General features: G+C 39.4%; 1 protein-coding gene across 2 annotated transcripts in view; it reads left to right on the forward strand.

The window, feature by feature from the left end:
* Positions 1–20,950, forward strand: part of cntn5 (contactin 5) — a 178,790-nt gene that overhangs the window by 71,877 nt on the left and 85,963 nt on the right. Inside the window, exons 3-5 of one of the 2 annotated variants that reach the window (XM_023961649.1) lie at positions 442–651; positions 7,954–8,077; positions 8,180–8,355. In XM_023961649.1, coding sequence (XP_023817417.1) covers positions 442–651; positions 7,954–8,077; positions 8,180–8,355 — 510 coding nt within the window. The remainder of the gene's footprint in view (positions 1–441; positions 652–7,953; positions 8,078–8,179; positions 8,356–20,950) is intronic. The other variant, XM_023961650.1, reaches the window with a different exon arrangement.

The following is a 20,950-nucleotide window of genomic DNA, read 5'->3' on the forward strand; positions in this document are numbered from 1 at the left end:
GTTAGGTTGAGGTTGTGAGCGGCTGTAAGCTAGCAGGGGAATGGGTAAACATTAAGTTCTCACAAACTGGGAGAGGAAAGGGAGTGGGTTTAGTTTCACGGTTCTGCCTACAACTCAGAAGTATTTGTCTTATGAACTCCTGCCGCAGAAACTACATTCTAGAAAACGACAGGTTTTTAGATTTTGGCTAAAAATGGCTCAATCATGGTTAAAAGACCACTGGGAACGGTCAAAAAAGTGGGTTTTTAAATTTGAATCAATCCTACTCACATTTACCAAAATAATGTTTTGAATAGTACCTTTAGGGTTTATTGTCATCAAATGTTACAGGTTTTTGCACAGATTACATCAAATTCATACCATCTAATTTGCTGCTTTTTTGTGACTGTAGACAAAATGACAGAGAAAATAACACAGGTCATTTTGTCATTTATTTTCCAGACTTTGCCAGAGCTGTTGCAGCACGGCCCATTTCTTATGCAGCCGTGTTACGGATGAAGCAGGACAGCTCTTTGTCTGTGCTCACGCCGCGCAGCAGACTTCCACACAGCCACAGCGGTGGTCTGGGGAATCCTGGCTGGCCTGCTATTTCCATTCTACCTCCGTCTGCTCTGACTTTGCTCAGTTCTCAGGAGGACCACAGGAGTGAAGGTGAAATCAATGCTTAAGCCAAGCCCATCCTTTGATTGTACAACAGTGCCAAAAAAAATCAGTCACCCAAACTGCTTTTTAATGGGTCGATTTTTGCCGAAGGGTTTTCTTGAACCAATTTTTTTGGCTAAAAAAATAATGAACCCCTGACATTATTTACACATATTATTTATGTGTTTATTTACCAGATATTTAAGTAGAGGGGAATAACTATCAGCCGCCTGACGGAAAACCTTTTTTTTTTACAAATCCTTGTGTTTTATTCTTCTCATTGGACTAGTTTCCTGCCGCTCTGAACTGGACTGAAACCTGAGTTTTAACACAGAATTTTGTGCAAATGCGTCACCTGAGCTGAGATGGAGTTAGCCTCACCTGCTGAATTGAACCAAACCAAATGGGCAAAGACTTCAGAGCCCGTCTGAGCTCCTCCAGACATGATTGGTGTGACTGACTGCACTCTTTATTTCTCAGCACTCTGCCAACACACCTCCACTTCTGTTCTCACGTTTTTTATTTTTTTATTTTTTTTTCTGCAGGCTTCCTGTCTGTTTAGATCTGCTCTAGAAATGAATCTTACCCACCTATTATCACTGTGCAAGGTCTGCAGTGACTGGGGTCGAGCCCTTTGTGAAATTGAAGTGGGATCACGCCAATATCCAGCTCTCTTTGGCTGCCTGTCAGTATAGAGGTTATAAATATAATGAAATTCATTTGAAAAAGAAAATATTTGATACCTCACATGTAAAATGGAAACAACAACTTCTGTTGTGGTTCAAGAAATGAATTTTAGTGATTATAAGGACACATCTGGACTGTAATATTTGATGGATGACATCATATTCCTTGCATCTGGGGAGCTTAATTAATATAAATTGATAGGCATTTGCTAATTTGAAAATAAGTATCAGCACATTATGCATTTATCCACATTAAATCCGCATTATTACCTTTATTTCTTCATTTTATTGCCATTTTTAATTCACACAGCCTCATTTTTGCCTCATTTTAGCTTCTTTTTCAGCCTTTTGGGGATTTTTCTTTGCTTTCTGGTGTCATTATCCCCGTGTAGCTTTAATACGACACACATCTCTGTAAACCAGGCAAAGGTGATGCTTCTGCATTGTCAGAATGACAAGCCCATTACAGCACTGCACATGACTGATGTTCAGAGGATGACAAAAAAAAAATAGGTATGGCTGCTTTGGTCCTGTGACTGACTGATGGCCATGTGCACACACTTGTAGTACAACTTGTACTCGTGTGTGTGTGATTGTGGTTTCTGTTGCAGAGTTACACACATCACTACAAACAAATTTAGAGCTGTAACCTTTTTTTTCTAGCTATTTTTAAAAGACAACAGAATGTGAAAAAATTCATTTCAGTAGGTCAGTAGGTCAAATGCAACATTAGACACTTTTAGATCCATTAGACTCAATTTAGTTTTGCCAAAAGCCTCAAGCTGAACTTTGTTCTTTAAAACTCTGTAAAACATTTATTAAGATCTGATTTGATGAAGGTTGTTTTGTGTTGTTTGAGCTTTTATGCCCAGACTATATTCAGGTTGATGTGCAGAGGTGTATACCCATTGTTGATCATAGTAGTAATAGGTTTAGGGGCTGTCATCTGGACTAGTTTTTAAAGTTAGAAGACGTTTTACCTCTTGTCCAAAAACTTTGTCAATTCTGCATTAGCTGGTTAAAGAGCTGGTAGATATGTGCTCATGGGGGAGGAGTCAGACCTGAAACTGGAAGAAGGAACAAGATCCAAAAGGGAACAGTATTTCAATTCCTTATATCTCAGGTCTGTCTGGAAAACTAAAACGGATTTTCAGACAACATATTATCCCAGTTTATCTCAAACAGTTAATACTCTCAGACAAAAACTGGTTCATCCAAAGGACAAAACTCCTAGCTACAAACAGAGTAATGTTGTGTACTCTATCCACTGCAAAGAGAACTGCAATGAACAGTATATAGGAAAGACAAAACATCCTCTACACATACGGCTTTACCAACATCGCAGAGCCAACCCAAGTGGACCTGAGTCTGCAGTGCACCTCCACCTGAAGGCCACAAACCACTCGTTCAAGGATAGTGAAGTTAGAATTCTAGCCAGAGAGAAAGGATGGTTCGAGCGAGGAGTGAAAGAAGCCATCTTTGTCAAGAAGGATAAACCTTCTCTCAATAAGAATGGTTGTCTCAGGTTTATTCTTCCATCCATCTACGGCAGTGTTCTGAAACCCAAACAAACCGAACCAGTTCCACCTGGGTCGTTAACAGCTGAAAGAGATGACCAGTTTGGGGAGGGAGTCACTGGCTCCCCAACCCCCAGCTGAGGACAAAGGACTTTCAGGATGATCCAAAACCATGTAGGCTAAGTTGACAACACCATCCAGTTTCAGGTCTGACTCCTCCTCCATGAGCACATATATACCAGCTCTTTTACCAGCTAATTCTGAATTGACAAAGCCTATTGGATAAGAGGTGAAACATCTTCTAACTTTAAAAACTAGTCCAGATGACAGCCCCTAAACCTATTACTACAATCATGGAATCAACTTGGATGAATGAGTCTTCATCGACATACCCATTGTTGAGTATTCAACAACTAGAAGAGCCTTGTACTGTAGCTCTAGCCATAAAGATAAAATAAAAAAAATTAAGTGTTTCTAAAATTAGCTGGTCAGGTGTGGGTGAAGCTAATTTTTCATTATGAAGCAAAGCAATAATTTTATAGATGTCTTAAAAAGAATTAGAAAAAAAAAGTCATTGATTCTAAAAAAGGGATTGTTTTTTGTGAATATGGTTCAAATGAACAAAAATTGATTTGTGTGGTTTTACAAAGTGATTTTAATTCTATATATCAAATGATATATGATGTAAGGAATCACATAAATGTAAATAAGAAAGGTACATTTGTCTCATCAGGCGGAGCAGCAACCTAACGCTGATCATTTTTCAATTGGATTTTACTTGAAATGCATCTTAATTTCCCTGCAGAAAACTAAGTTGATGAAATTACATGCGCCCTGAAAAGCCACGATACTTATAGAGACATTAGATCCTCTAAGCAGGTAGAAGAGAACGGATGAGGTCGTTTAAATTGTTGTTGCTTGTTGAGCAAATCAAACACAAGTTGAAATTGTGTCTGCGTAATCATCCATTGTGCAAAAGCCAAGATACTTGTAGAAAACTGAAGTTTCAACTAAATTCATTTTTTAGGCAGAAGCTATATATTTAGCCTTTGTCACACGCGCCACTACAGGGGTTTGACCCGTACTGGTGCTGGAGGTTTTTTGGGTTGTTCGGGCCCGTAGAGGGTTGTACTATTGTTGTGCGTATCGGTAGTGTATCATTAAGTATTGTTAAGGATAATGTAAGTTGCTCGCACTGATGACTTATGGTTGATGCTGTTGTACAGTGCCCTCACGTGGCACTTTAGTCTTTAGTAAGGCACGTATTGGCTCCTAACTGACTGTGCGCAAATGCTGCGTGCACGGGGTGATGCATACGTGCCTGGAATAAGCCCTCAGTATGTCCACACAAACTCCCCTCTGATTGTCCAATTCTAACAGTCAGGCTGCATGTAAAGAGCGCACACTTATCACTTGAGCAGCACTAACAGGTTCCTAGCATCGTGAGCAGGGGTTGAAAAAAAAATCTGACCTTCCATCTTATCACCTTCATCCTTACTTACATGTTGTTTAGGTGTTTAGGCCCAAAAATGGGGACAAACATTTTCTCCCTACAGGTTCGCCAAGTAGTTTGTGACCTTAAAGTTGTCCATTCTATGCCCACAAATAACCTGGGCAGTTGTGACTAAAGCTACGTTCCTACTGCCCTCGGCAACACACGTTGAAAGTTAAACCAGGTCAAACTTTGACGTATGGTTAGGGTTAGGGACCGTTGGAAAATTGATCATGGAGGACAAAATTAATAATTGTGGTTTGTACCCGGCCGCAATTACGTCAGTCATAGAGCTGTGAAAGAAAAAGCCTGCAGCAAGATTCATGAGATTTGCACCGCGTCAACATTTCGCACCTAACCTCTTCCAATGGTAGGTGGCGAACATGTGCTAGTAAACAGTAGAAAAAGAAAAAGAAGAAGAAGGCCCTCTCTCCCTCCCTTCTTGTCCGGCAATAAAAATGCTTGTTTAGCTCATTCTGGAAAGCGTGTCACATCTACGTTGTTTCCGTAGTTTTCAGCGTTTACTAAACATGTGACTCTGCTGCTTTTCCACAGTTTTAGATATTTACTAAATAGGGAGCCGGTTTAGCTCGTGCTGGTTTGCGGCGCCTTCCATCCGTGAAACCAGGGTTCGACTCCGGGCTGCTCCCTGTTCCCTTCTCTACCCCTGTGCCGGTTCCAAGCCCGGTTTGAGAAGGTTGCGTCAGGAAGGGCATCCGGCGTAAAACATTGCCAAGTTTACCATGCGACTTGTTCGCTGTGGCAACCCCTGATGGGAGAAGCCGAAAGAGGAAGAGATATTTACTAAATGTTTAAAGTGCATAAGCACTTGTCTGAGTTTTCAGTGCATTCCTTGTTTTTCATTTTATAATCATTTAAATGCATATTAAGCCATTATTTGGCTGTTTTCTAACCCTAACTCAACCTTTCAGCTCCTTCATTTCTTGTTTAACATGCCTTGGCTCTTGCAGTTGCTGTGCTTTCTGGGTTGTCTGGGTGTTTAACATTAAAGTCTATTTCTTAAGGGAGCATTAATTCTATCGTGCACACATACATCTCATTTCATACTGCCACTTCATGATAATGAACCCTATTTCTGCATGGTGGAGGGTCGTTGTTTGTGCTTGGAGATGACACATCAGCCTTTACAGTGATGCAAGTTTAATGCCAGAATTTTTCATGCATGGTAGCACGGGATGTGGCAGTAGAACACAGGGGTTGATTTGCTTGTTTGTTTGGTGCAGACAAAGCCTAAATCCATATGATGTGGTTTACTGAAGGCACAATTGGAATTGGAAATATATTCATAATACATAACAAGTGATGCTAAAGCGTTTGTTACAGTTAAAGCTTCAACAAGTCAATGGTTTATGATAGAAGAAATTTGTAAACACATTTTTTCTTCAATGTGTTATAAAAATGATGCAATTGGAGCTTCAATGAATTATTTAATAGATTCTTTCAAATTATCATAATAGTGAATTACTAATGCTGCAGTCACATGTACAACAGCCACCGCGCAATGGAGAGAATCTCCAAGATTAGCTGCTGCGTGGTCATGAATGCAAACGGCGGCCGTCAGTCAGGCGGGGATGATACCATTACAAAATCGGGCGTCAGCTGGGCAGCTGGATTACCGGCCAGCAGCAGCTCTGATTGGACAATGTGTAAATATTTCCTGGTTGCGGCCGTCCATATCAAGTGCCGCCGCTGCCCAGTTACCTGGGGGTATATATGAAGCAGGCCATTCTGAACCACTGGTCATTTGCAACTCAGTTTTTAATTATTTTTTTTACTTGTTCTGTCCAACAACTGAGCAAACAGATTAGCGCTGAGGGCCTTTTGTGTTGGACAAGTTTTACTATTACAATAAGGGGTTATGAATCTCAGGTTTTGAGCACACTGTATAATTTTGTCAGTTTACAAATGTACACATTTTTAGATAACATGAAAGCACAATGTTCTGTCTTCTTTCTATACTTCTCAGCATCAACTGCAATTTCCGCAAGATGCCGGTCTCGTAATTGCCTTCCTGCCACCCTGGACCATGCGACCTCTAAACATGTCTGGGACTGATGACTGATGACAAAAAAATGTCTGGTCAACATTAAATTTGACATTTTTTCCTAAAAACGTGGCAGCAAACCCTGCAGCATACAAAAATGCGGCTGCCGCATCCCGATAACAAATGCTAATGCTCCAAGGTTTTAGGCCATCCTTGCGCCAAATTTGCTGAAAAAATTGTATTTAGGTCGCTGCATGGTGGCATTTTGGGATATGTGATCGTAGCCTAAAATAAGTGTTTCATCAAAACAAAAAAAACAGCTGGCAAAAAATTATTGTATCGAGTCACCCGGATTGAAATAGTCGTTTAAAAAAAAGAATGTTGATGTATCAGCAGAATTTACAATTCAAAAACTTTCAGTTTGTTTCTCCAATGTTTAAAACCTGAATTTATTTGAAATATTTTATTAACCCCCTCCAATAAAAATCTTTTTTTTGGTTTTTAACATGTTCTTGTGACATGTTCTTGATGATGGAGGAGAAATATGAAGACAATTTAGTGTAAAATGCATTTCTAAATATTTCTATATTCAGATGAATCATGAACAGACAAAAACTGTCATTTGAAAAGGAGCTTATTTGAGATGTAAACATCTCCTTGCTCTGAGCTTTCAGTAACTCAGAGGAGAATTGCAGTACAACAGAACATAGTTTCCGCTGCTCTGCAATCAAAAACGACACCATTTTTTTCATGTGGCTTTAAAAAACCTCATAATTCCAAAATAGTGTTTTCAAAGAGATTTGGAAAGTAAATTTAAATTAGAGAATGGACACCAGCATCACACTAATATCAACACTGCTCAATGAGAAGGGAAGCTGAGCCAAAGTGGGAAAGCAGCCAAAGAGATGTTGGATTTGCAGTCTGTGCACTGCACCTCCAGACCGAGCTGGTTTATTCATCCATATTCCATTCAGCTTCATTCTGTTCAGGGTCGCACAGAGGCTGGATACTATCCCAGGGTAAGAGGTGAGGCAGTCCTGCCAGACAGGTTGCCAGTTCATCAACAGGCTGCACAGAGACAGACCACTGTGCATGCTCACATTCACTCCTACGGTGGGCCAATTTAAAGCCACCAGTGCATGGATGTTTTTAGACTATGGAGGAAGCTGGAGTGCCTGGGGGCGACTTGGAGGATCATGCAAACTCCACACAAACCGATGCTTGAATTTGCAGTAGGAGCCTTTTTTTTGGCTTTGAGGCGGCAGGGACACCATTGTGTAGCCGCAGCCAAGACTTATTACTGAAAGTTGGAACTCTTTTATTCAGGAAACCAGCTGCAGGTCTAAACGTGTAAAGTAAGAGTAAGATTCATTTAGAGTTATGCTAAAATCTCAGAAACTGTAATTTCAAATCAAAATTTATTGGTCAAACTTTAAATTCTAAAGTTAAAATCATCCTTGCTTGCTCGATACATGGAGTCTAGCAACTAGACATAACAAGATACCAATGTGTAAAATGTATTTATTTGGAAACCGTGGTGACAGATATGACGGGACATTCTCACGTAGTTGGACTTTTTGTAAGCCTCAGCTTGTGCTTTTTTCCTCACAGAAAGCCTGGAGTTTGGCCCCGTTTTCATCCAGGAACCAGATGACATTATTTTTTCTTTGGGTTCTGGTGAAAGGAAAGTGATGCTGCACTGCGAGGCGCGGGGGAACCCACCACCCACATACAGGTGTGTGACATTCATTTTTCTGTCTGCACTCCAGCTTTTCCCCGCTCATTAGACCATCGCTCATCACAAGTATATTCAGATCTCTCTCTCTTTTCTTTCTAGCTGGTACATCAATGGGACCAGAGTTGACTCAGACACAGACTACAGATACAGCTTCATTGATGGAGACCTAATCATAACCAACGCTAGCGAGATCACTGACTTTGGGAAATACCAGTGTAAATCTGAGAACAGCTTTGGAAGCATTCTGAGTCGAGATGCTCTGCTACAGTTTGCTTGTGAGTATTTAAACTTTTTAACCGTTCTGTTGTTAAAGATCCACTACAATTTAACCTTTTTTGAAAGCATCTCTAGCCTTTTAATTATGATTATGTTTTTAGGCTAAATCCAAATGCTTGTGCCATTTTCTTGGACTTAGTTTCTGCAGAGCGGCAGGAATTCATTAGAAATTTGTCTGTGAGGTGTGGGCGGGACCATTGGTGTGAAGCATCCCCCCACACTCACACACACACACCCTTCCCACTGCTAAGACCTCTCTGTTTAAAGGCTGTGTCACAGGGTCACTACGTACATTTTGCACATTTTTGACGTATGAAATGTCGGTCTTTCGTGAAACATGCATGATATACGCAATTCACAAGTGTTTCTTATGTTCGTCATTTTTTGATGTGGGCAGATGTCGTCGAGGGTTCCAACCGACAGGTCTTTATGTCAATTCAGTTTGGAAATTTTCAAAAGTTTTTGGTCTGTTGAGAATTACACGGTTTACACATATTTTACATAGTTTATATGCAATTATTACGTAAATCTTACGCAGTTGTGTGTGATTTTTGTGAGATGCGTGCACATGTCTTGGGCTTTCCACGGCCCTTCCATATGTCCAAGTACAGTATGTCTAACGGACTTTTCATGAATGTACCACTGATGTAAAACTTCTATATTGCTTATACGTCGCACATATCACGTTCAAATTATTTATTACATGGTCCGGATGAATACTCGATTCTGATTGGCTGCTGGGTGTGCATATATATATCGCTGTCCTTTGGCACTACCATCGAGGTCGGTTATCGTGACAACGCGCCACACCATGTACTTGACCATGGATTAGGCGGGATAATGGCTTTCCAAGTGTACATTATCAGAAAAAGCAGAACATTTTGCACGGTTTCAGCAGCCTTCCGCTGTGTGTGTTAATTTCTGATATGTACACTACATTGGCCATTATCCCTTACGTAATTGAAGCATGAATGACTCCTGTTTTGCATATAAACAGCGCAATAATCACGCAAGATTCATGTTTGCATGTTCTTTGTATGGTTTCTTCTTTCATGATAGATTTGTGAAAATTTTACAAAAAGACCACATCAGCTGACATTTTCTACGTATATTCATGTAAGACTAATTTTCATCTGTGCAATATGCACAAAATGTACGTAGTGGCTGTGTGACACGACCTTCACATCATGGAACTTGTGGCCTGTCCAGTGTATTTTTTAAGTATCAAATAAGCTCCCTTTTCTAACTGCATTTTTTCGTCTGCTCCTGATCCACAACAATTTAACTAAAGAAATACTCAGAAATATGCAATCTTTAGTTTAATTTTCCTCATGTATGTCCTCCATGATCACAAAAATGAAACATGTTAAAAACCCTGTTTTCCTCAGAGTGGACCTTTAAGGAGTTACTCCTAAATACCAATAGTCACATTTTGCGTCACTCAGTCTGCTTCAGCATAGGAGAAATGGACTGTACGCTTTTTGTCCCGTCATGTCAAAACACACCTGTATGGATTCAGGGATAAGGAAGCACAGCAGTCTCCGTTATGAGGTTTTGTTACAGAATATACTTCCCAGCGGCAAAGCCTTATGTACTATTACTACACTGCTAACAGGCCTTGTCCCCTTAAATGCGTCTTAATGGTAAATGAGAACAGAAAGCACATTTTTTACTGCAGTAATCCCCTGGCATGCCTCCAAAGCATCATTTTCAGGTCCAGGCGACAAACGCACAGTGAGAACCGGGCAGGAAAAAAATGCATTGTTGCTCTCTACTGTTTCCTCGGGACTGACTGCATCCGTACTTTTGTTTTTTCTGGGAACTTTGTGCTCTGGGTCACTGAGTTGTGGCTGTGAAGGAAAAGTGCACCATCTTCTTTGTTGTTTGGCAACACACAGTTGTGAAAGCATCGTGTTGTAAACAAATGGCTCGATTAGCCTAAAACTAAACATAAAACATAAAAATAAAAAACTAGAGGCTTTCTTTGACTCTGTTTTTATACAAGAACCAATCGTCAGACCAAAAGCTTTTTGGTTGTATTATTTTTGCTTCACAAAGTGATCACAAAAATCAGTCCGAATACTTTTTAAGTTTGAGCCAGACTGCACTGGCAGCCTGATACACCCAGATGGTTAAGCACAGGCTCAAGCTTCAGAAAAGCTTCATCTGTCCAGATCCTTGCCTCCTCCTCTTCTCCTCTCCAGAGGTCATACATAAAAAAAGAAAAAACACAGCTTGAAAAATGCAAGTGGCCTGAAAATGAGCAATGTAACATTTAGATGTTCATTTATTAGATGCAGCCCAGAGACTTCAGCAGCAACAAACACTTTCATGCAAAAACCTTATGCATTATTCGCATATGCATTAAAGACTTTATGATGATGTGCAGGATGATGTTTTCTGACATTCTATTATACAAAGTCCCCTCTCTCCTGTGTAATTTTGTGACAAACTTCTTCTTCAGCATTTATTCTTTGTCCTTTTAAGTATTAAAACTTTTGTAAAGAATGAAATTAACAGCTAGCAAAAGGCTCCAGCTGTATGAAGCACTAAACTTTGAATATACACTTTTCTTTGAATTTCTAAAGGTACTGCAGGGAATTTATTTATTTATTTATTTATTTATTTATTTATTTATTTATTTATTTATTTATTTATTTTAGCCGCTATGACTTTTTCAAATAAGTTCACCTATAATCTGCAGGCGGTTTAAACTGTTAGCTTTATCTTATAGGAATTGTTTTTTTGACAAATTGAAATGAATCTGCAGCACAATGATTTTAAGCAGCAAGCAGCAAAAGCCTTAACCTACACATTGGGCATGTGTTTTGCGTTCAAGAACATGTGTTCAGCGCGTTCTTGTCTTTTAGCATAAGGTGCCCACACTGCACTATCGCTACTTGATATCAGACCATGTAGCGGTGCAAATCGGGCCAGTCTCGTTCCAGGCTTTTTCTTTCACAGCGCTATTCCGATATATGAAAGACTTGGTATCATATGATTCCAGCTGGGAATAAACTGCAATTATTAATTTTATCCTTTATGATCAATTTTCAGACGGTTGGCACTTCCCTGAATTAAAAAGGACGCTACGCATACCTCACTACCAAATCCAAATCCCTGACTGGTCAAAGTTCAACTGGTTCAAATTTTAACACGTTTAACCCTTTATAGGGCACTCAATGAAATACTCTAAAATTCAAAAATTCAACCTTAGAGTGTTATTGGAGAACATAACAAGACTTCATATCATTGGTGACATTCTTCAATTTTTTTTTATTTTCATGTAGAAAATCAATGCCAATGAAGTGACCATATTTGGTCACTTGCCCGTGAGTGGTAAAACAAATTCCAATAAGTATACATATATATATAAATATAAGAAAAACACATATTATGTATTTGAACATTTGAACATCACTTTTAGAACATAAAAGTGCTAATAACAAAAAGTGCTGATAACAAAAGTGTTGAATAGACCCTCACACAACTGTGTGTGAGGGTCTGGGAATGTCCTGGTTGTTGGTGGGTGGGGCGAAGTCGGGGTCTGACACGTCATCATCTTGATCCTCATCATCATCACTAATGTCAGGGTGGACTGGCACAACAGCAGTCTCCCTCCTCTTGCCATAAAAGATTGATGGAAGCTAAAAATTAAACACATGCAATAAAACAACTGTCATAACATCATAAACTGACAAAAATCACTCTTTATCACTATTCATAAACTAAAAACAGTGTTTAAATTCTCTCTGAATCACTGTATAGTGATATAAAACATTTGGCAACATTAAAACATAATATTCTAAGTTGTATTTCTTTATTTGTAAAGAAAATGCACTTATATGGTTTGTTAGATGCATAGGGCATATGTCCAAAAACAGACATACCAAGTAAAATTTTGTTTTTAGTGAAAAGGGCATATGATCAAATATGGTGCCTGCATTTTTCATGCCGTATTTTCACTCATTTCAATAAATTCTCCGCAAACAACTTATATGTCAACACTTAACACAACTATTCAACAATAAAATGTATGAGTTTCATCAACTTACCATGGTTAGTTTTGACGATTCCTTTGAAAATGTCCAGTGAACTGAGCTGCAAAAGCAACTTTTTCTCATTTTGGAGAAAAAGGGAAATTTGATGTGACCCTGCTCTCTGCTGATTGGTCAAGTTGCACAATTGAGTAAGCTATAATGGAGGATGATCTTTACTGAGTCATGGGGAAAGATCCCATGACTCTTGAACTCACTGAGACGGGGGAAGGGCGTGAAAAGTAACAGGTGCGGAAATGACCAAAAACAGTCACTTGCCCTAATGGCACATTTACTGTTTAATGTACATTTATGGGTGCTTACATTTACTTTACATCTAAAGTGCTCTCCTTAAATGTGCATACCTTAGGCTGGTGTAAACGTAGCAAAAGTCACATGCACCAGTACAGGTCAATCCCACATATGGCTGTGGGGTTTTGGGTTGTCTGTCACAGAGGAGTGTCTGCATCTTAACTTGTTTTACACCAGAGCTTTAGCTTCAGTGTTTAGATACGGTACTTTTGATTACCGTAACTCTTTAACCCCTCTACAAAATTGACATAATTCTGAAGTACTGAAAAGCAGCCTAGCGCTGACATGCAACACTTACAGTAGTGAAGAGTTTACGTAATCAACGTACAACATCTGATTCTGATGCAGGGAAAAGCGGCTTTACTAACGTTAGTAATGTATTGCAAAGTTGATATGAAAAACCTCAAACAATTGTGTAGTAATGGCATGTTAAAGAGTTAAGGGGAATGCAGGTGTGTTTTCCCTTGTTCTCTTGTGGCTCATGTAGCCACCTAAAGGAATGTCATGTGTGTGGAAGTGTATCATGAAGTATAAATTGTAGGTTGCACTTATACTATTCTGCTGTCGTACAGGACCATTATGCCACACTAACCGTTAGTGAGGTGCGAGTACTGGTCTTTTAAAAACCCGTTAGAAATGTTGCATGCAAGGGGTGTGCAGATTATACATAAGCGACAATGGGATGCTTATAGAATGCTCCTACAAACTACGCTCATCAGGCTGCACACGAGGAGTTCACACATCTTAGGTGAACAGCAGTCACAAGCCCCTTGATCTGTCTGCAGGATTTCTGGAAGTTGAAAAAATATAAGATTCCATACAATACCCCTTATTCTTAACCACTGACTGTATAAGAGAACTGAACTAAGCAACCCCTCCCCCCTGGCGTTCCAACTAGGAAGTACCTGCTGGTTCTAAAAAGAAACAGAAAAATGGCGACTGAAATAACTTCTTTCAGTGGAGCCAGAAGTAAGTAATTTTCTAAGGGTGACTTCGTCCAGTTCTCCATGATCTTAACCCTTATGTGTTGTATAAGTGTTCGCTATGACCAGTCACTCGCAGCATTTCTTTAGAAAAAAATTGTGTAGCATTTTTACTTTGTGGTCTGCAATCTTGATACTATTTCCTGTGGGCCACCTGCATATCCTGTACAGGTTTGCCCAATTTTCTCCTAAAAACGGCCCGTATCGACCAGTAAGGACAGTTGTGACTGAGGCTTTAAAAACTAAAAGGGAAGTGCCATAAAATACTGTAATCTGTGACACCAATAAATTCATAATAAACTAGTCAAAATCTATTAAACAGCTTTTTCTGCCTTTTACTTTAGCCGTTTTTCATGTAAAGATTACTTATTGTTTTTGTTTTTTTTATGGTTTGTCTGGTGTCATCATAAAGTGAGATTTGAATAATTGAGTTTAATCTACACTGGTAGGGAAAATGTCAGCCCGCCTGTCTGCTAAAGCTGGGTCAAAAATAGTTGAAGCAGTGCAACAATGAAGCAAAACGCAGCAGCAAACCTACATCAGGACAGGGACAAAAATCTATTGAAATTCAAATCCTAGTCAAAAACGAATGTATTGTTTTCTCGAAGGGGGAGAGTACAGGTTTGGCGTCCAGTGTGACGCACAGAAGAGGAAACTTGACTGGACTTGACTGCAAAAAAACAGAACTGAACGCTCTCTGCAGAACATACAAGTAGGCAGGTGCACACATGGAGCCCTAAGGATGCTTGAGCACCTGGCCTTTTGCCTCATACTAAAAAGTGCCCCAAGTGTCTGATTCATTTGAATTTTAATAACATTAATACATTTCTTTTAGAGATATAAGAAAAAAAATATAGCTACAAAATTGTTAGTAATAGTATTAGTACTTTATGTTAAAAGTTTACCTAACTTCCATAATTTTTAAAGAACAAGAAAAGGAGTTTTGCTGCCCTTTTCTGATTTTGAGCCCCTGCCCCTCTAAAATCCTGTGCACGACACGTCCCTGCGTCCAACAGACTAAGAATATTTTAGACCTCCTGTTTTACCGGTCATTCCTGAAGGAAGCTAATTACAAACATCCAACTTGTGATGAGTGATTAAATAGAGTTTAGTTTACACTCTTGGGAAAAAATAGAATTTCCAAATTAAACTGTGTTAAATTAAAGTAATCAAAGGTAAAGTGATTGGAATTGAATTTTATTAAATTTTCATTACCTTTGTTTAATTTACCAGAGAAAATGTAGTGTGATGAACTGATTTAAATAGAATGGATTGAATTGAACTGAATTGAATCGATTTCCATCAGACTTACCACATTCAAACTAAAGAGATGTTGCTGAAAATTTGCCTGGGTTACATTTAAATAAATTTTTTTGAATTTATCTTGCAAATTCTGTTGATCTTGACTGGATTGAACTGAAAATATTAGAATGGTTTAAATCAATTGAAGTGAAATTCAGTTATTTTAATTTAACTTAACTGAAGATAAATAATTTAAAATGAATTTAGTTGACCTTGTAAAAAATGGGAAAATGTTTATCTTAGGTAATCTTCTTCTTACGACGGAGTTTTAGGGCCACAGTGAGGAAAAAAATTCTGGCCAACATGACGAGATTAAAGTCGTCATGTCGACTATAATCTCGTCATGACGAGAAAAAACTCGACACAAAGTTTCCAGAAAAAACTCGTCGTGTCGAGATAAAAGTCGAAATAAAGTTACGAGATTAAAGTCCCAATGTTGCGCGAGAGAAGTGAAGCTGTCTTTCAGGAGTATTCAGTGTTATGGCTAATGTTAGTGAGCTAGTGGCTTTGTACTTCAGAGTTTACGACAGAGTTTTATGCCCACCAAAAACTCGTAAATTTACGAGAAAAAATTCATAGATTAAAAAGGAGAAAACACCGAAGTTGTCTGTTTATCGGAGCTTAGCTTGAAGATGAAATATGTGGAGCCTTTTGTGAAGCTTTATTTCCGGATTATAGTTTTAAAACAAAGAGATTCTGAACCTTTTGGTGATTCAAAATCAGATTATTGTCAGTGGAGCCGTCTTTCAGGGGTTTGGTGTCAGTAAAGCGGAGTTTCATGTGTAAAATAAGGAGCTCAGAGACACGTTTGGGTGTAGAGGACCACTGCAGCCTTTATTCTCCTTTTCATTCACATAACCTGAAGTTCATCTGTCACATTACGTCATGAATCTGTCATCCGATCACCAATGCGGAAGTAAACAGTGTTACATACGCCCCCTCCTGCAGATGAAGCGACCCGTTTGATCATTAAAAAACAAAGATGAATGAAAATAGTCTGTTATATTAGCATTACAACGTTGAAAAAGGCAAAAAGTGCTTCTCCTCCTCAGACGGAAGCATCACACAAACATAGAGATCTGGTCTTTGGTGGAGGAAGAAAGGATTCAAGCAAACAGCTGCAGGGACAACCGATGCCGGCTTCATCGGGCTGCAGTGATCCTGCAAACCAACCATCAATAAATAAAACTTTAATAAATTGTAAATCAATCAAATGAGCCTTCAGACATTTGGAACGTTATCAATAAACATTCAGCTCACCTGTTCAACTACGTTTAGTCGGTCTGCTCTGCTTCTGCACGGCTTTCACGTGCTGCTCTGTATGCTCACTTCCACAATAATCTCGTAAATTTACGAGTTTTTTTCTTTCTCGCTCAACATTGCGACTTTAATCTCGAAACTTTATTTCGACTTTTATCTCGACAAGACAAGTTTTTTCTCGAAACTTTGTGTCGAGTTTTTTCTCGTCATGTCGAGATTAAAGTCGACATGACGACTTTAATCTCGCCACGTTGGCCAGAATTTTCTTTCCTCACCGTGGCCCTAAAACTCCGTCGTATCTTCTTCACCTTTAGGCTTATCCCATTATGGGTTGCCACAGTGAATCAGGTTTCATTGATGGTTTGGCAGAGAGTTTTACGCCTTTCATGACACAACCTCTGTTTTATCCGGGCTGGGGACCGGCACAGAGCAACCCAAACTTGGGCCCCCTTGTGGCTACAGAGTTAGGTAGTAGCGCAAAGGGTATTGCCCAAGGACCGACCCATGATGTACTTCACATATGTCAAACTCAAGGCCCGGGGGCCAAATGTGGCCCTCCATGTCATTTTATGTGGCCCCCCGAGAGCATAAAAGTTTTTGATTTCTTAAAATAAAAAATAAAAATTGGTGTGTATTTATATATATATAGGGGGAATCTGCCTTGAAATATCAGATTGGGCAACTATACATTAGGACTTAAACACTGTCCATATAACCTAACCTGACAGAATCAAATTTAAAAGGATTTATGATAGAGTAACAAGCAAACATATGTTTTCTACGCAACTGTAATTGTCACTTTCAAAAGTTATAATAAGTAAATAAATTAGTTGTTTAACATTAAGGAGTAGTTACATGTATGTTTCATTACATTTAGTTACATGTATAAGTTATATCCGGCCCTTTGAGGACAGCTGCTATACTGATGTGGCCCTCGGTGGAAATGAGTTTGACACCCCTGATGTACTTCATTTATTCAAGGTGTATGGAAACACGGTCTCAGACCCACCAGAACTCATCTGATCCTGGTAAATAAATTATGTCAGTGCTGTGAGTTATTGTAACCACATGGGGAACTCCTCTGTGTTTTCATGCGCTGGTCCCAAATCCAGGTAATCAGTTATTCCGCTTTTAAAAACTGATGCTAAGACACAGGCTCTCCATTTGTGGTTAATAGTGTAGCAGATCCTAAAGGGAGGAGCCAAAGGAAAAACAAACAATAAAAAGCCACGAGAGCTTCGTGGTCAACTTGACAAACGTCCCATTTAACGTCCCACTCAACTCATTTCATTCTATTTGGTTCATACGTATATGTAATTGTTTATGTACATTTTTGATTAGAGATGTGAGTTACAGTATTTTTATTTTATTCTATCTTCACCACTCCAAGGCGGCTACAATTGTATTACCATGTACAATGACAATAAAAGGATTCTGATTCGGATTTGAACTGAATAAAGGGGAATTTCATTGATTGAAATAAATCTATGTGAACTGGCCTCTTCTGTTTAGAATGAATACATCTAAATTAACTGCATTTGTTGCATTTAATTTAGGAATGTGACTATAATTGGACTCAAAACTAAATTAAATCAAATATTCCAGGTATGAACGGAAAGGAGTTTTGACAGATTCAATTGTACTGAACTAAACTTGGCAGAATTGAACTTAATTAAATGAGAATGAACCGTCAGTCTGATTAAAAATGTCCCAGTTAACGCTCTCTCTTTTTTAAATTGTGGATGGTTGACTCACAGAGGCCATATCCACATCAGATAATGATGTAATTATTTATATTTCTGCAGGTTGAAAAATGTCAAGGCACACAGTTTCCCTCTTTTAAGCTCATTTCCAAAGTATTTTTACGATTATTGCCACCAAAAACCATTTGGTGGCAAGCCCTAAGCATTCAGTGATAAAAAAAAAGTTTAAAAATTTTGACTTGAGAAGCAGAAGTGTGTGCTTGCAGATATGAATTTACCTGGTATGATCTCACTCTGCGCCTTTGGAGAACCTTTAAAATTAATTATAAAAGACGCCTCTGGGGTGAACAGATGATATGTTTGTGGTCATGCTTGGTTGAGAGGCAGATGTGTCAGCTGATATGAGGTCCACTTGTCACACATCACCTTCACTCATCTTTACACAAAATTGGATTTTCGAGCAGACGGGTCATTTTCTGGCAGTGTGGTGAGTCAGTATCCTGCTGATGATGGATGTGTGAGAAAGATGCTGCACACTTTCAGTGGCAAAGTTCAGAGTCTCCCTTTGGGAAGTGCTTCCATTCACCTCTGTAATCTCCTTCAATTGTTTTAGTACAAAATAGTTAAAAACCATGGCAGTCTTGTGATTTTGAGCTGAACTGTGGTAGTATATCACCCACTGGATGAACGTGTAGCCCAACTGCCATGTTGTGTCAGCAGCAAGTCTCAACTCTCATCTGTCCAAACTGTTGTGCCGCCAACCAGAAAACGATCCAGGATTGTCCATGTTTAAAAATTGATTGTGTTGTGTTGTGAGTTAATGTGTTGTGTGTTAAGTTAATGTGTTGTGTGTAAAGTTAATGTGTTGTTTGTAAAGTTAGTGTGTTGTGTGTAAAGTTAGTGTGTTGTGTATAAAGTTAATGTGTTGTGTGTAAAGTTAATGTGTTGTGTGTAAAGTTAGTGTGTTGTGAATAAAGTTAATGTGTTTTGTTGTGACCCTTCTGGGCCACCGTAGCGTCCAGCCGGAATGATTTCACAATGAAGAAAACACGGACTTTAAATAATTGGATTCAAATAACTATTTATCGGTGGACTAAAAATCCTGAGTCTTACTGTTTTCTCAGAACAAGCTACAGCCTTGCACACACTCTTCTACATTAGACAACAAAGAGCAATTCCCCTGAAGCTCATTCATATTTATTCATGTGACATGATGGTTTCTGAAAGAGTGGTGGGTTTGACTGCAGGAGGAGCGCAGACTTACTGCAGGTCCGGGTGTTCGGCGGTTGGCTGATAAATTGCTGGAGCTGTCTGTTTCCCCGTCAGGTTTTGTTGGATGGAGGAATAACGAGCGCTGCCTTTTTGGGCTCCAGTGATACACGCTTGAAATGGAGTGTGAAGTCTTGCACTGTGACAGATGTGTGTCCTGGTCTCTGCTGTGTTTGAGAGGAGTACCTCTTTCACAAATGGTGTCCTGAAGAGTATTTTTCTGTGTGAGAAAGAGTGAAACAAGTAGGGAAAATGTGGATTTTCTCCTGAATATTACTACATGTTTAGTTACTTTATTAGAAATGACTAAAAAGACATTCAGTCTTTTTATTTTTTGAAAGCGAACAATAAATGTTTCAAAAATCTGCCATAGTCTTGTAGAATTCCCTCCACACTAAGACATGAAGATGTTGTCCAGTGTGTTTCTTTTATTTACAGTAGATAATGTAGGCTGTAACCAAGGTAACGTAAAACTCAAATTCTGCACTAACAATTTCACTCCCAAAAACACTGTGACAATAAATACAGGCCATAATATACACAACGGCCCTGATGGACGGATGTGGGTTGTCTGTGGATAAAATATGGGTATACCTATAGAGCGCATGCAGGGGGCCCGCACCAATTATCAAGGTTGTATACCACTTGATGAACCTGCAGAGCAAAAATGTTTATGTACATTTAATATTTAATGATGCACAGACGACAGGTTGCGTAAAACGGAGCAGGATTTTACCCCCCCCCCCCCCCCCCCCCCCCCCATCCTGTGAATTGCTCAATGAACCCATTAATTTTGTTCATGGGATAAGTGTGCACTCTTTGGCAATTAGACAAACAGGGCATAGTTTTTGTCTACTTCCTACTAGCACTTTGGACAACCCTAAAACTCACATCACTTGTATTGGTCAACCCCCCGTTACATGAAACAACCAAAAAACACTGGATGTCCAAAAGCCAATTAACTCTGACTTACTCCACCACACACCTACTATGACTTTAGTTGAATCAACAGTTTGGGGGTTTATCCCTTTAATAAGCATAGTAGCATAGGGTTGCACGGTGGTGCAGTGGTTAGAGATTTTGCCTCACAGCAAAAAGACTCCCGGCTTGAGGATCTTAACCAGAACACCAATGGGGGACCCCCCCCCTGTGACTTTTCTCCAGCTTTCTCCTGGGAGTGTGATTTGTGGGATGTCCCTTGCCATCGCCCACGAGTGGCCAACATAGGCTCCAGCAGCCCCATGACCCCGAAAGGGACAAAACAGGTGTGGAAGATGAATTATTGAATAAGCATAGCTAGACCTGAGAGCTTATAACTCAACACTAACATAGTCACATGCTATGAATCTAGACCAGAAAAAACTATGTGACGGCGGTTCTTTGTACATTCCCCTGTGTAAAATGTGTCTTTTTCTGTGGCTTTCTTTTTTGTACTGCATTTGTGTGCGACAGTCCACTTTTCCTCAACAGCCCCCCCCCTTCCAGAAAAACAAAGAAAAGTCCGCGCCAGCACACATTTGAATGCAGAACCTTCCCTCCGCATTTCCACGTTTCAAATGGTGGACATTTATCACTCAGCGTGGCGCCCAACTTTTTCTTTCCTTTTATGTCGGCGCTGCACATTTTCATGCAGCAGCACAGTTGTTGATTGCTTTACCTGCCTCAGATACATAACATTACGATGCAGCTGAATATTTTAAAGCTGTAATTGCATGGCCTTTTGGCTTA

This window comes from Oryzias latipes, chromosome 13 (assembly GCF_002234675.1).
Source record: "Oryzias latipes chromosome 13, ASM223467v1".
Classification (NCBI taxonomy): Eukaryota; Metazoa; Chordata; class Actinopteri; order Beloniformes; family Adrianichthyidae; genus Oryzias; species Oryzias latipes.